Source organism: Phalangium opilio, unplaced genomic scaffold (genome assembly GCF_054372755.1).
Source record: "Phalangium opilio isolate 3A_F unplaced genomic scaffold, DU_Popi_V2 ptg000344l_1, whole genome shotgun sequence".
NCBI lineage: Eukaryota > Metazoa > Arthropoda > Arachnida > Opiliones > Phalangiidae > Phalangium > Phalangium opilio.
In genome coordinates this window covers 1709440-1722939 of record NW_028324227.1, presented here as the reverse complement: position 1 = coordinate 1722939, position 13500 = coordinate 1709440, and the positions used below count along the sequence as shown (strand labels likewise).

The 13500-nt window shown below is 36.9% G+C and overlaps 4 protein-coding genes across 5 annotated transcripts; 3 read left to right on the top strand and 1 right to left on the bottom strand.

Moving 5' to 3' along the window:
• Positions 1-1993: 1993 nt before the first annotated feature.
• On the top strand, positions 1994-6207 carry LOC149610004 (S-adenosylmethionine synthase-like). Its single transcript, XM_089859904.1, has 6 exons — positions 1994-2396; positions 4193-4270; positions 4350-4585; positions 4657-4800; positions 4877-5412; positions 5776-6207. The coding sequence occupies exons 1-6, from the start codon at positions 2207-2209 to the stop codon at positions 5876-5878; spliced, it is 1287 nt and encodes a 428-aa protein (XP_089716030.1). The 5' UTR covers positions 1994-2206; the 3' UTR covers positions 5879-6207.
• A 1553-nt stretch (positions 6208-7760) lies between these two features.
• Positions 7761-8352, top strand: LOC149610003 (zinc finger CCHC domain-containing protein 24-like). The gene is made up of 2 exons (XM_089859958.1): positions 7761-7885; positions 7948-8352. Exons 1-2 carry the CDS (start codon positions 7811-7813, stop codon positions 8065-8067), a joined length of 195 nt encoding a protein of 64 aa, XP_089716084.1. The 5' UTR covers positions 7761-7810; the 3' UTR covers positions 8068-8352.
• Positions 8353-8523: 171 nt separating this feature from the next.
• On the top strand, positions 8524-9591 carry LOC149610002 (zinc finger CCHC domain-containing protein 24-like). Its single transcript, XM_089859950.1, has 3 exons — positions 8524-8737; positions 8813-8989; positions 9334-9591. Exons 1-3 carry the CDS (start codon positions 8735-8737, stop codon positions 9442-9444), a joined length of 291 nt encoding a protein of 96 aa, XP_089716076.1. The 5' UTR covers positions 8524-8734; the 3' UTR covers positions 9445-9591.
• LOC149610001 (S-adenosylmethionine synthase-like) lies at positions 9589-13211 on the bottom strand. Of its 2 annotated transcripts, XM_089859907.1 has the most exons (8): positions 13040-13205; positions 12695-12772; positions 12390-12625; positions 12185-12328; positions 11891-12109; positions 11631-11813; positions 11417-11550; positions 9589-10289 (listed from the first exon to the last, which is right to left on the bottom strand). In XM_089859907.1, exons 1-8 carry the CDS (start codon positions 13158-13160, stop codon positions 10187-10189), a joined length of 1218 nt encoding a protein of 405 aa, XP_089716033.1. In that variant the 5' UTR covers positions 13161-13205; the 3' UTR covers positions 9589-10186. The 2 variants fall into 2 exon arrangements, with proteins under 2 accessions (XP_089716033.1, XP_089716031.1); XM_089859905.1 differs by having other exon boundaries at positions 12390-12772; positions 13040-13211.
• Between the last annotated feature and the right edge of the window lie 289 nt (positions 13212-13500).

Sequence of the window (13500 nt, the reverse complement as noted above, 5' to 3'; positions counted from 1 at the left end):
GGTTTAGGGACAATCTTATCTTAAGAACACGAAGTTGTTTGTTTTAAAGAAAAATTGCCTATCTCGACAATTACATTGAACTCTAGCTTGCTTGTTATTGATAACGGATTTTACGAGGGGTCCAACTCTCTAAAAAATATATATATAGAGACAACTTCCCTAAAATTTGAACCCCTAAAAATTGGAAGCAATTTTCAAACTGTTAATGTTCAAGAATCTCGAAACAGTGTCTTATACCTCGGTTTGTTAAGAAATGTAAAACAGCAAGGCAAACACAAATACCTTATCTACGTTCTTAAAGGGTTTCAAAAGTGGTTTTAACACACCCTTGCATAAATTACCCGCTGACCTATCTGGCTATTAGTTCTAGTAAAATTCGGCAGCTTTCAACTTAGAGTTCTACATTGTCATAAGCAAAAGTTAATAGATTGAAACCAAAAGTATACTTCGTTAATTGTTCCCATGCAGCTTTTGGGACCTATTCACGCGTGTTCCCTCTTCCCTGTGCTACGGTCGTGAAGGTATTAATACGTTGAGGGGGGTCGACCCTATTCCGAGATGTAAAGGAAGTTTCTAATATTATTAAACAAACTTTAATGAAGTATAATTTTGGTTTTAATCTATTAACTTTTGTTATAAGCGAGAACCAAAGCCCTTATAAGATCTGAGAACGTATTAAGTTTACATAAGCTCATTTTCTTGCACTAGTGCATAAGGAAACGGGGAATAGTGGAAGTAAAAACATCTAAGATCACGGCACTACGAACTAATTATATCTTTGAACGTTCTTAGTTCTTCCATAGGTTCTTGGCGAGAACAATATTCTTATGTTTTCGAAAATCTAACATAGATATGGAGTGGGAATAACCCGATTATGATAAGTTTGCACCGGTTAAATCCAGATGCATCAAGACCCTGACCAAGATAAATTTTTGATAAAATTATTGTGGATGAATTTACAAAAATTTTAAAGGTGGAATGAAACGCTAAAATATATTTTGTTTTTACCTTAAATACTAAAAAAATTGGTTCTTAAATACGAAATGAAACTTACCTCGGAAAAGCACCACGAGTCTTGAGTTCAATTACTAAAATGAGCGTTTTCCCATTCGACTCGAAGCAACCGAAGTAGATTTTAAAATGTTCAGGGCTAAAGGAAAAGATAGATACTGACCCGATTGTCCACTACGCGCTGCGCTTCTAGCTCCTCTCTTTTATAGCCCTCCACTGCAAACATTCAGACTAGATAGTAGAAAACAAATTGTATGCAAACAATGCAGAGGAAGTGATAATATTTCGTTTGTTTTGTCTAAAATGTTTAGGTCCCTTACCCTCATTGTTGTTCGCAAGGACCTATAGAAGCCCCGAGAACGTATGAACAGCAAACTCATGTTTGCCAATATGATGGTTTTCGAAATCAGTGTTTGCCCAAGTACCTTCATTTTCGTAAATATGTTATTGAAAATCTTCAATTTTCTCACTTGTGTACTTGACATAAACACTTTAGTTCAGAGCCAGTGAAAACTTTCAATAGTAAACAAATTTCATTCCAAAGATAACCCGTTTAGTGATTAAAAAACTGTTCCAAGGCCTTCCTTTCCTGTAAACATTTTTTCGTTAAACTAAACAAGAAAATAAATTTTCATAAACGATAGAAAAAATAATTAAAAATAACTTCATTATAGGGTAATTAATGGGCTTTAAAGTTCAACTAACTCGTCTTAAAATCCAAGAAATTTCCCAAGAAAATCAAAAAGAGGAACAAATAAAACGTTAATTCGTATGATTGGTAAAAATCAATCGCCACTTATAGATAAGAGAAAATACGCAAGATGATCATACGGTATTCTTGCGCAATAATAAGATAATGAAGACGCACGTCAATTATTCAATCGTCATTTACTCCTCCTTTCGCCCCTTGAATTCTAAGCATTTATAAGAAGCTTCCACGGCTTCGAGCCTAACTACAATCACACGAGACACAGCCCCGATAAGTTAAGGGCATTGCTACAAGTCAATCAGATCGCAACCAACGATTTCTCGCGCGAAGCAGCCGAGAAAAACGACGATAATCTATCGTACCCGTCCTTGAGAAGATATTCTCTTAAAGTTTAGTTAGTCCCGAAGCTCTTTCACTTCGGTCGGAGAGAGAACGACAAACGCACGCGCGTCTCATATCCCCGCATTTTCCCGATACATTTATACCATGACTAACGAAGCCCTCACCAGCGTCGTCCATGGCGTTGATAGCACCGCCGTTCACTCTTCCAAGAAAGTGACCGAGAAGATGGTCAGTAACGGAGTCCACAAGAAACACAAGGATGGGGTCAGAGAACAGAGCGGGGATGGAGACATGTTCCTCTTCACGTCCGAGTCCGTCGGAGAAGGACATCCAGGTAAGAATGGACACTTTGAAAGTTGCGAATTCATTTTGCCATGGAATCAGTCTTGTCTTTGAGGACGAAAACGCAATTTCAACGCAGAATAAGTACTAAATCACTATTGGGTTAATTGAGTGAATTATTATAAATTTTATAAGGAAGACATTAGGACACAAAATTTAACTAAATTTCAACCTCGACGGTTAAAATTAGGATTAAATATGGGTATTTTGAACCTTAGTTGATAAGGTTTTGGCTTTACGGGACCCAGGAACAGCATAATGGCGATAATTTTAATCGTACTTAATTAAGACATGCATAAAAGTTATAAACTTTCACTGTTCGAGCTGCTTGCTATCTTATATTATATTTCTACGTCATTAAAAGGGTGCCTTGAACAAAACTGATAAGATTACAGAATAAAAGGGTTTAAGCCTAAGCACTCATCTATGCTCCTTGGGTTTGCTTAATTAAAAACCACGTGTGGTGTTAGGTGAAACACGTGAGATCATTTTCAGCAACCAGCTACGTAAAATACCAGAGAAATACGAACGAACGACCCTGAATGATTTCCCTCCATCCTGTAACGAAGGATGAATGACTTAGCTAAAAATTTCATCACACCAAGGACATCTGCTTGGCTTTAAGAGATTCCGCGAAATCCTCCCAATCCCCCTTTAACCAAAATTGTAACTTTTGGGAAATACATCTGCGGTGCTTTTAATGGCAATCTTAAAGCACAAGGTTATAAGCCGTTCCAAAAGTATGACACTTCTACACTTCGTAATGCTAGGGACCTACTGAGGGCTAGTTCAAGAACCACGCCAGAATTGACTACACGCAGTTTTGCAGTCCATCTTTCTATTTAGTCGGTATACTAAGCCTTTGACAACGCCTCACCAGGCGTCGCTTTATGAGAATATATAACGTTGTGACAAGCTCTCAGTTACGAGTGACAAACTTATGGAACATATCTTATGAACTTTTGCTTAAAGTTTTAGGATATTCCAAGAAACGGGACCTTTGATCCGCGTTACATAGCAATGGCCTTGATAAGACAAGGGTTTCCTCAAGTGATTTTTCATCCCTCATATATAAATCACAAACGGTTATTTCCCCAACTACTTGAGACCAGAACGAAAGATTCAAATTAAATTAAATTAAATTGATCGTTTCAAAATACTGATTAGACATTAGCGTATCACCCTTTTTCAAGTACTTCTACTTGAAAAACGGTCGTTATTCAATACATTTGAATGATAAGCGATATTTCTCCACTCATGGAGGATATAGCTAAGGGCGGGTGATGATAATGGAACAGAACATCTCGTGATTGATTACAAAATGGCAAAGTCACTTCTAACTTGTCTGAGTCTGGTCGATAACAAGTTTTTTCCCATCAAGATTGTCCGATGGCGGGAACAAAATCTTAGGGGAAAAAAATGACTTGGCAAATTTAGAGGACAAACAATTATGTAATTGCAATGAAATTTTCAAACAGAAAAACAGCTGATTTTGATTAGATATCTAGTCTAAATTGTTTAAATAAATATTTCATGATGACACAGTTTTCCAAATTGATAAGGGAAACTAAAACAACTTTAACGGAGACAAACACTTATGGAATGATTACATAATTAGGTTAGGTTAAAGTAAGAGGTGACCTAATAGACTTTTAGCTTTATCTCTCTATAAGAAATTCATAAGCCAAATGTTACACCCAAAAGAATTACTTGCATAGATCTAAATAGGCAAAATACAGATTCAATTGGACAGAACCTAATACTGGACCTTTATTTAAATTATTGCAGATAAGATGTGCGACCAGATTAGCGACGCTATACTGGACGCTCACTTGAAAGATGACCCCGACGCAAAAGTCGCTTGTGGTTAGTATCTTTCAAATATTACTCAAATCATGGAACATGATCATCTTAATCTAATTAACTTAATTTTGATATTAAACAGAAACTGTTGTTAAAACAAACATGGTCCTAGTCTGCGGCGAAATTACTTCCAAATCCGTTGTCGATTACGAAAAAGTTATCAGAGATACTGTCAAATACATCGGTTACGACGACCAACATAAAGGTTTCGACGGTAATACTTGCAGAATCGTCGTCGAAATTAACCAACAAAACCCAGAAATTGCACAAGGCGTACACATTGATAAAGAGGAGGATGACATTGGAGCTGGTGATCAAGTAAGTCTTGTAGAATTACTTTCTTATCCGTTATTGGAATCCAATGACTAATTATTCAATTCCCTAAACAGGGACTAATGTTTGGTTACGCCACTGATGAAACGGAGGAACTCATGCCATTAACCATAGTACTGGCCCACAAACTTAACATGAAGTTGTCCGAATTGAGACGAAGCGGGGAATTTTGGTGGTGCCGACCCGATTCCAAAGCCCAAGTAATTAAGTTTTCCTCTTCAACTTGATTATACTTTTCAAGTGCAAAGACTTACAAACTATGGTACATTACAACAGGTTACTTGCGAATATATCTTCGAGGACGGAGCAGCCGTTCCCTTAAGAGTCCATACAGTTGTTGTCGCTGCTTCTCACGACCCAGAAATTGAGCTTGACGAGCTTAGGAGACTTATCAAAGAGAAGGTTATCGAAGCCGTCATCCCCGCCAAGTACCTTGACGATAAAACCATCTACCACATTAACGCTTGCGGACTGTTCATTATTGGAGGACCTCAGGGAGACGCTGGCTTAACAGGGCGTAAAATCATCGTTGACACTTACGGAGGATGGGGTGCACACGGAGGAGGTGCCTTTTCCGGAAAAGATCCCACCAAAGTCGACAGATCAGCCGCGTACGCCGCAAGATGGTGTGCCAAATCTCTAGTCAATGCTGGACTTTGCAAGAGATGCCTGGTACAGTTATCATACGCCATCGGTGTCTCCGAACCATTGTCCATCACTGTATTCTCCTTCGGAACTTCGGCATTACAAGAGAAACAACTCTTGGAAATCATCAAAAATAATTTCGATCTCAGACCGGGAAAGATCATGAGGTAATAATTAAAAATCCAATTAATAAAATTATTGCTTATTAAACCAATAATAGTACTAAAGAAGCTTATGCTTTCAAAAATATCAAGTGGGCACGTCCTAAAATTATCATATAAATCCATAAATGCTAAAAGGTTTTTCTGAAAAAAAAAAAAAATACAAAATACAAAAAAATTAAATAGAACACCTGCGCTCCGCAGAAAAACATTTCTACAGGGGCTCGTAGGAAATGCATTAGCTTTCGAGCTCCTGTAAGTAGGCTTACTCATTATATCAGAAATAACTTTCACAGCCTTTTGAACATAAATATCGTTTCAATGTGAGATTTTGATAAAATCATCGACTAATAATTACGTATTTTACAGAGATTTGGCTTTGAAGAGACCGATTTATCAACAAACGAGCGCCTATGGCCACTTTGGACGAGATGAATTCCCATGGGAGCAGCCCAAACCTTTGGTTTTATGAGACGACAACGTAATAACTAATTAACGTTATTATATCCCGCTACAAATTTATAGTAGCGTTCCTATCTTTTTAAAAAATTGCAAACGATAAAGCATTATTTTTTAAAATGCTTTTAAGTTTATATATATTATATTTTTTTAAGAAAAATCGCGATTAATTACGAACCGCGTTATCTAAACCGAGTTGGGTCGTCACTCTCAAGAGTCGCTCCATATTTTTACATCAACTCGAAATTTGTTTTCAAAAATCCAATAATGTTCTATCCTTGAAATTTGTGTACTTCTCCAATGGGATTCAATAAATGATTTTTACATTTATACCAAATAAAATGAGACTTATTAAAAAATTAAATTTATTTAGGTTGGCATAAGCTATCAGGACAACAAAGAAGCGACACATGGAATTAGGGCGGGGTCGCGATGATACTTTTAGATGTGGGAAGAGATTGTTTCTAATCTCTCCTCTTTATTGACGTGACCATGGGCCAAGCGTCGTGATTTAACTTTAGAGTACGAGTTCACTCCAAGCCAAAACTGGACTCGTATAGGGGGAAAGTCGCCTTGTAGGGGACTCGCTGGACCCGCGCTTTGCTTTAAGACGGGGAAAGAGAGGGGGATTCTTTGTGTATTTTCTATTTTATTCCCTACGTTATATGCTAGGTAGAAATAACTGTCTTTTCAATGTGAAAATAGGACCCTTCAAGGCTGCAATCATTCAATATCACGAAATTTAATATTTGGGTACAATGGGCATATTCCATTAAAATGAACGAATTGAACTCCCTCGGTAATGAGAAACCGTTATTTTAACTTAAGTCCCGGCTACACGCTCACACTTCACCCATTGACCAGGTACTTACAATGAGATTGGGGAAGCTTACAGTTGTGTAGCCGCCACTTTATAAACAATTTTTCGAAAGAATCATCATTCCTGTTTTCGTAGTATAAAAATGGGGGAAGAAGTATTGACTAAATGAAACGGTGTGTGACTTCATCTCCCCAAATGATTTTGATTAGATTTCACTATCTGTTGCCATATAAGGTATCGCAAATTAGCAACTCTTATTAAATACCAATTAATAATTCTTAGCCACAATAGAATAGTTGTAGTAAGTACTTTTGCTACCGTTTAACCTATTTTAACAATAGGTTGAGAAACGATAACGAGGGAAAACAATGGTAAGTTAATTGATTTGCTCTTGATAAACCTTTCATGAATACGAAATTGCAGAAGTTAATGACTTCTGTCCTAAGAAGAATAAGACTCGGAGAAAATTCGAACCGTCTCTGTTAGTCACCTCGTATATTAGATCCTACGACCCCGCTCTTATACAGACGTTTTCGCGTTTTGTCACAATCACGTGGTCTGTGATTTGAGTTAGCGAATGAGAAAGGATCCAAAGAACAACTGCTTCAATACTAAAAGACCGTGCTAGGCATTCTGATCAAACTCGAGTTCTCTTTTCCTTCCACTTTAGGATTCTTTCACGCAGGAGATTAGGAAAACCTCGTCAGTTGTGAGGGTAATATTTACCCCTTTCATGAAAGTCACGTGAAATGTTTGTCTAACAGGGAGGGTTACTCTAGAAAGCTTCTGAGTCTTATACTTCCGAAGATATAAATCATTAACTTCTGAAAATATGTATAGAGTAATTTCGGTAGAGAGGGGAGTTAATTGCGTATCCCCCGTGTTGGGGGAAACTTTGAAATAGATAATACTATTCGCCCCCGGAAGGGGGGATGTCACTACGGTAAGAGATAGAGGGTTTATGACGTTGCTATATATAGAAAATAAATTACTCTATAGTTTTAGTTTCACTTTGTTAACACTTTTCGTTACAAGGATGCTGGAAAGGATAAAGGGCTGACACCCTATCAGGGAAATAGGAGATGTTTCGGAGAATATCGGTGCACAAAATGTTTTAGAACATGGATGAGTGCAAATAGTTGGGCAAACATGGAGCAGCAATGCCAGAGCTGCCATATAAACGTTTATCCGCATAAGCAGGTTAGAGTCAGCGATGTTAATGTAATTTTAGTATTACAGATTTTATATAATTACCGTTTCAGAAACCTTTGGAAAAACCCGAGGGTTTGGACTCTAAGATTGATGAAACAAAAGAGCACCCCAAACATTTATGCGAAAAATGCAAGAAATATGGCGACTGTAAAGGTTACAGAAGATATTGACCATCTCAAAAAACACAAAGATTTATTTTTACCTAACTATTGTGCAAAAATTAATCTATTATTTAATGTCGTAAATGTACACAAAATTTCAATTTGAATTATTAATTTTTTGATATGCTCTCGTTTATATATGTTCTAGGCAAATAAAAAATAATGATAAGTTCTTCCTTTAACATATGCAAAGTAATTAGTCCAAGTCAACTATGCGTTCAATATTCAACTAACTAATCGTTAATTTTTCGTGAAATATTGGACAATAATACAATTTAAGTTAGAAAGACAAGTAATGGCAGGCATACGTTCATACTAGGTTCAATGGAAAAATACAGCTGGTGCCACTACTCTATACCGTGAGAAAATTTAGAAGGTTCGCTGTTAAATTTTATTCCCACGCTCCTTATTGGTCAAAGGGTCACTAAGTTAAATTCGTTTTCTGCCTACTATTGGTCAAAAGTCTAGAAAGGAAAACGATTTTGTTTTAGTTTCATTTTGTCAGAGGCGTACGTATTGTTGATAAACAATTCAAATAACTATTATTTAAAACAAATTATGTCACATTGATAATCTGAAACGATCTAATCAAAGTGATTTCACGAACAAATAATACTTTGCAAAACACAGCTAGGGTTTTAATAAATTCCGAGTTCAAAAAGGTGCAAATTCTACAATGGTAAGTTTTATCAAGAGTGGATTACAATACGAACTAAGTTTTGGGCGGGTTTATTGAAAGAAATTTACTTTACAGGGAAAACGTAAGAGTAGGAAGACGAATAATTGGCTAACTCCCTATCAAGGTAAAAGGAGAAGTTTTGGAGAGTACCAATGCTGGGTTTGCAAAAGATATTGGTGCAGTGGCAATAGTTGGGCCAACACTTTTCAAAAATGTAAATTATGTGGATTGGGAGTTTATCCACATAAACAAGTAAGTATGCATAAGTCAATGCATTTGGAAAATGGCAACAGAGTACAGAGAGTGGTTGCATACAGAAATAGGCAATGAAAAATGGATGAAAAATTTTTTTTATCTTAATGAGAATTTGTGGGTAAAATTTCCATCAGGTTATAGGTCAAGTTACTTAAATTGGTTTTAACGAAAAGTATAAGCCAGTTTCACTTGTAGTTGAACCCTATTTTAGTTACGTTTAATAAGGTAAATTATTCAAACTGACAGCAAAACCTTTTTTTGCGCCTGTGGGGATTGTGTAACTAGAAGTTTTTTAGTGCACAATGAAGTACATTTATGGTAACAATTTATAATTGGTTTAGAGACCACTTCATAAAGGAAAGAAAGTTGGCAATATGAAAAAGCCACACCCGCAAGATCTTTGCCAGAGATGCATGGAGTTAGGCTACTATTGCAGAGAGCTAGACACTTGAATAATAATCACACTTTGAGGAACACCAACATTTTCACGTCAGTACTTAATAGTAATAAGATAAACTGTAAAATACCTTTTTTTGTAAGTCTTAAAAAACTTTCTTTGTAAAATAAACAATTCAATAAATGCGAGTCTAATAAAATTATTTTAAAAAGTTTTTTATTAACCATATATAACATTAGAGATCACGCTGTCAAAAATTTGCATTTAAAAACTGTCAATAAAACAATAATACCAGTTTTTAAAGGTCAAAATTTTTGCGTCATATTTTCTCAACACATCACTAGAGAATTAAGAAAGAAAAAAAAATTAAGGTCTTGTAAAGATTTGACTATCGATTGTTTGTTTGTTTGTTGCGTATACATAATTGATATTAAATAATAAAAAAAAGAGTTATATTTTTTTAAATATTTATGGTAAAAGAGGCTGGGATAGAAGATGGGGGAAAACGTTTATAGAATTTCATTAGAGAAAGTTTATTTTCTACGTTATTAATTATTAAGTCTTGGAATGTAAAGCCAGAAAAAATTAAAACCAGGATAGAGTCTCGTTTTTGTTTACGATCGCCTAGTGATTGAAATATTTCCGGGATTTCATTCTACATTTAAATGACGCGTCATGTATCATAATTTAAAGCCACATATTATTTTTGAAAAGAGTCTCAAAGTAAATGGAGAAGGACTCGTTATTACTCCGCTAGTGGTGGTTTTTTTTCTAATATTAGACGGTGACATCCACTGTCACAACACGAGCTTCTTTGGGATTTCCCATGGAAACTGTGAATGCCCAAAATGTCCGTAACAACTTGTTTCTTGGTAAATTGGGTGTTTCAGATTCAGCTCTCTATAGAAAATAATGTCGACAAAGTCCTTCATTTTTCTGATGTGATTTTCATATGATTGCATATATTACGAAATATTTTTCCCCACGACTGTATAAATGACGCCACATTTTCCACCGATTGTATAAATTACGCCACATTTCCTCCCCCCACCCGATTGTATACATTACGCCACATTTCCTCCCCCCACCCGATTGTATAAATTACGCCACATTCCCCCCCCCCGATTGTATACATTACGCCACATTTCCTCCCCCCCCGATTGTATAAATTACGCCACATTTCCTCCCCCCCCCCCGATTGTATAAATTACGCCACATTTTGGGCGCGATTGTATAAATTACGCCACATTCCCCCCCCGATTGTATACATTACGCCACATTTCCTCCCCCCCCGATTGTATAAATTACGCCACATTTCCTCCCCCCCCCGATTGTATAAATTACGCCACATTTTGGGCGCGATTGTATAAATTACGCCACATTCCCCCCCCGATTGTATACATTACGCCACATTTCCTCCCCCCACCCGATTGTATACATTACGCCACATTTCCTCCCCCCCCCGATTGTATAAATTACGCCACATTCCCCCCCCCCCCCGATTGTATACATTACGCCACATTTCCTCCCCCCCCCGATTGTATAAATTACGCCACATTTCCTCCCCCCCCCCCGATTGTATAAATTACGCCACATTTTGGGCGCGATTGTATAAATTACGTCACATTTTGGGCGCAAGTGTATAAATTACGTCACATTTTGGGCGCCATTGTATAAATTACGCCACATTTTGGGCGCAAGTGTATAAATTACGCCACATTTTGGGCACCATTGTACAAATTAAGTCACATTTTGGGCGCAATTGTATAAATTACGTCACATTTGGGGCGCAATTGTATAAATTACGCCACATTTTGGGCGCAATTGTATAAATTACGTCACATTTGGGGCGCAATTGTATAAATGACGCCACATTTGGGTCGCAATTGTATAAATGACGCCACATTTACGTCGCAATTGTATAAATTACGTCACATTTTTTTTTCCCGCGATTGTATAAATTATCTAATATTTCTCAATGACAATTTAAACCAATTAAATTGGAAACTCTATTCAACCATATTTACCTCATAATGACACCTGGTCTCAAGTCAAAATTTGATTTGACAATATCTAGAAGCTCATGAGGAGGCCTAGATGAAGTGCCATAGGAAAATATAGTAATTGACAATGGTTCGGCTATTCCAATAGCGTATGAAACCTAAAACAGAGATTATTTTTTAAGTCTTTCTAATTAGCTTTAAAACTAACTGAAAATGAAGAAATAAAACGCCCTTATACCTGCACAAGACAGCGTCTGCACAACCCAGCATTAACTAGAGACTTGGCCACCCACCGAGCGGCATAAGCTGCAGATCTGTCAACTTTAGTGGGATCTTTCCCGGAAAATGCTCCACCTCCATGAGCTCCCCAACCTCCGTAAGTATCAACAACTATCTTACGTCCAGTCAAACCAGCATCACCCTTAAAAAACAAAAATAAAATATAAATTTTAATCCCATTCAGATTCCATTTAGAGTAGACCCTTTATTTGCGGTTACCATTGGTCCTCCAACAATAAATTCTCCACAAGGATTAATATGATACACAGTTCGATCGTCTAAGTACTTTTTGGGAATTACAACTTTGATCACTTTTTCCATAACATCCTTGCGTAATTCGTCAAGAGGTTTTTCCTCCAGATGTTGCGTTGATACAACAACAGAGTGAACTCTGACAGGAACAGCGGCTCCTCGGTCAAAATAATACTCGCAAGTCACCTTATTTTAAATCAGGTTTAATTAAATTTTAAGTTATGATAAAGTTTAGGGCTATAATTTTGAATAGGAGAGTACCTGAGTTTTAGAATCAGGTCCAGCCCACCAAAAGGTGCCATTGTTTCTAAGCTCCGCTAATTTTGCATTAAGCTTATGAGAAAGAACTACAGTCAAGGGCATACATTCCTCAGTTTCATTAGTGGCGTAACCAAACATGAGACCCTGCGGAGGATTTTCCATACTCAATTTTCTAATAACATTTGAATTTAATTTATTAACCCACCTGATCTCCGGCTCCAATTTCTTCATCTACTCTGTTAACGTGTACTCCTTGGGCAATATTGGGGCTTTGTTGTTCTACAGCCACTAATACATTGCAAGTTTTATAATCAAATCCTTTCTTGCAGTTATCATAACCAATTTTTTTCACTGTGTCTCTGATAATCTTTTGGTAGTCAACATTAGCGTGAGAAGTTATTTCCCCAAAGACCATTATCATCCCCGTTTTGGTGGCAGTTTCTGATAATAATCCGGAAGTTTTAAATCTTATTTCTTTAGAAACACTGTAGGGAAAGATAAGAAACATACCACATGCCACTTTGGCATTGGGATCTTGTTTCAAATGAGCATCTAAGATTGCATCACTTATTTGATCACACATTTTGTCTAAAATTAAATTTTAATTTAATGTCTTTATTTCTGACGCCTGATTTTAATTAAAACAAGCGATCCACGTGTTTCGCGACGCAATGTGCTATGAACATTTTGGCCTTATATCTTTCCTTAGGCCTCGTGTTAGTCAAAGCGAGTAAGGCAAGAGCATGGCCATGGGGGGGACTAACTGTGTGCATTATTGACTTATTAAGCCTTTGCTCTCGACAATGTGGTTCACGAAATAATTAAGAATAAATAATAGAGAAACATTTAAATCACCTGGATGACCTTCCCCAACTGATTCCGACGTGAAGAGAAATGTTTCCAAAGCATCATCTTTGCCCTCAGCGCCGTTCATAGTGTAAGAAGACCCTACACAATTTTGCTCGTGGTTGTTCATCCCGATTGCCGGTTAATAATGGCGCTAAGCGGTTCCCGCGCGATAAAGGGAAAACGTGCGAAACTCCGCCGGGAAGAGAAACGCCAAGGGGTCTATGACGAAACACGCTCAGCGCCCTATTCTTTCAGACGCTTAGGTAGGAAGGTATCCAAAAAACCACGTGATTCTCTTACGTAATTTATTTCTCATTCCATGCCAAGGAGAAATTATTTATCACTGGAGGAGTACTAGCTTTAAGAGTTAAACAGGATGAATGGAAATTAATCAAAGGTCAATGTTACTCGGAAAGCTTTAAATTTAACAGAAATGCTGACCCATAAATATTTAAAGTATTTCTAGT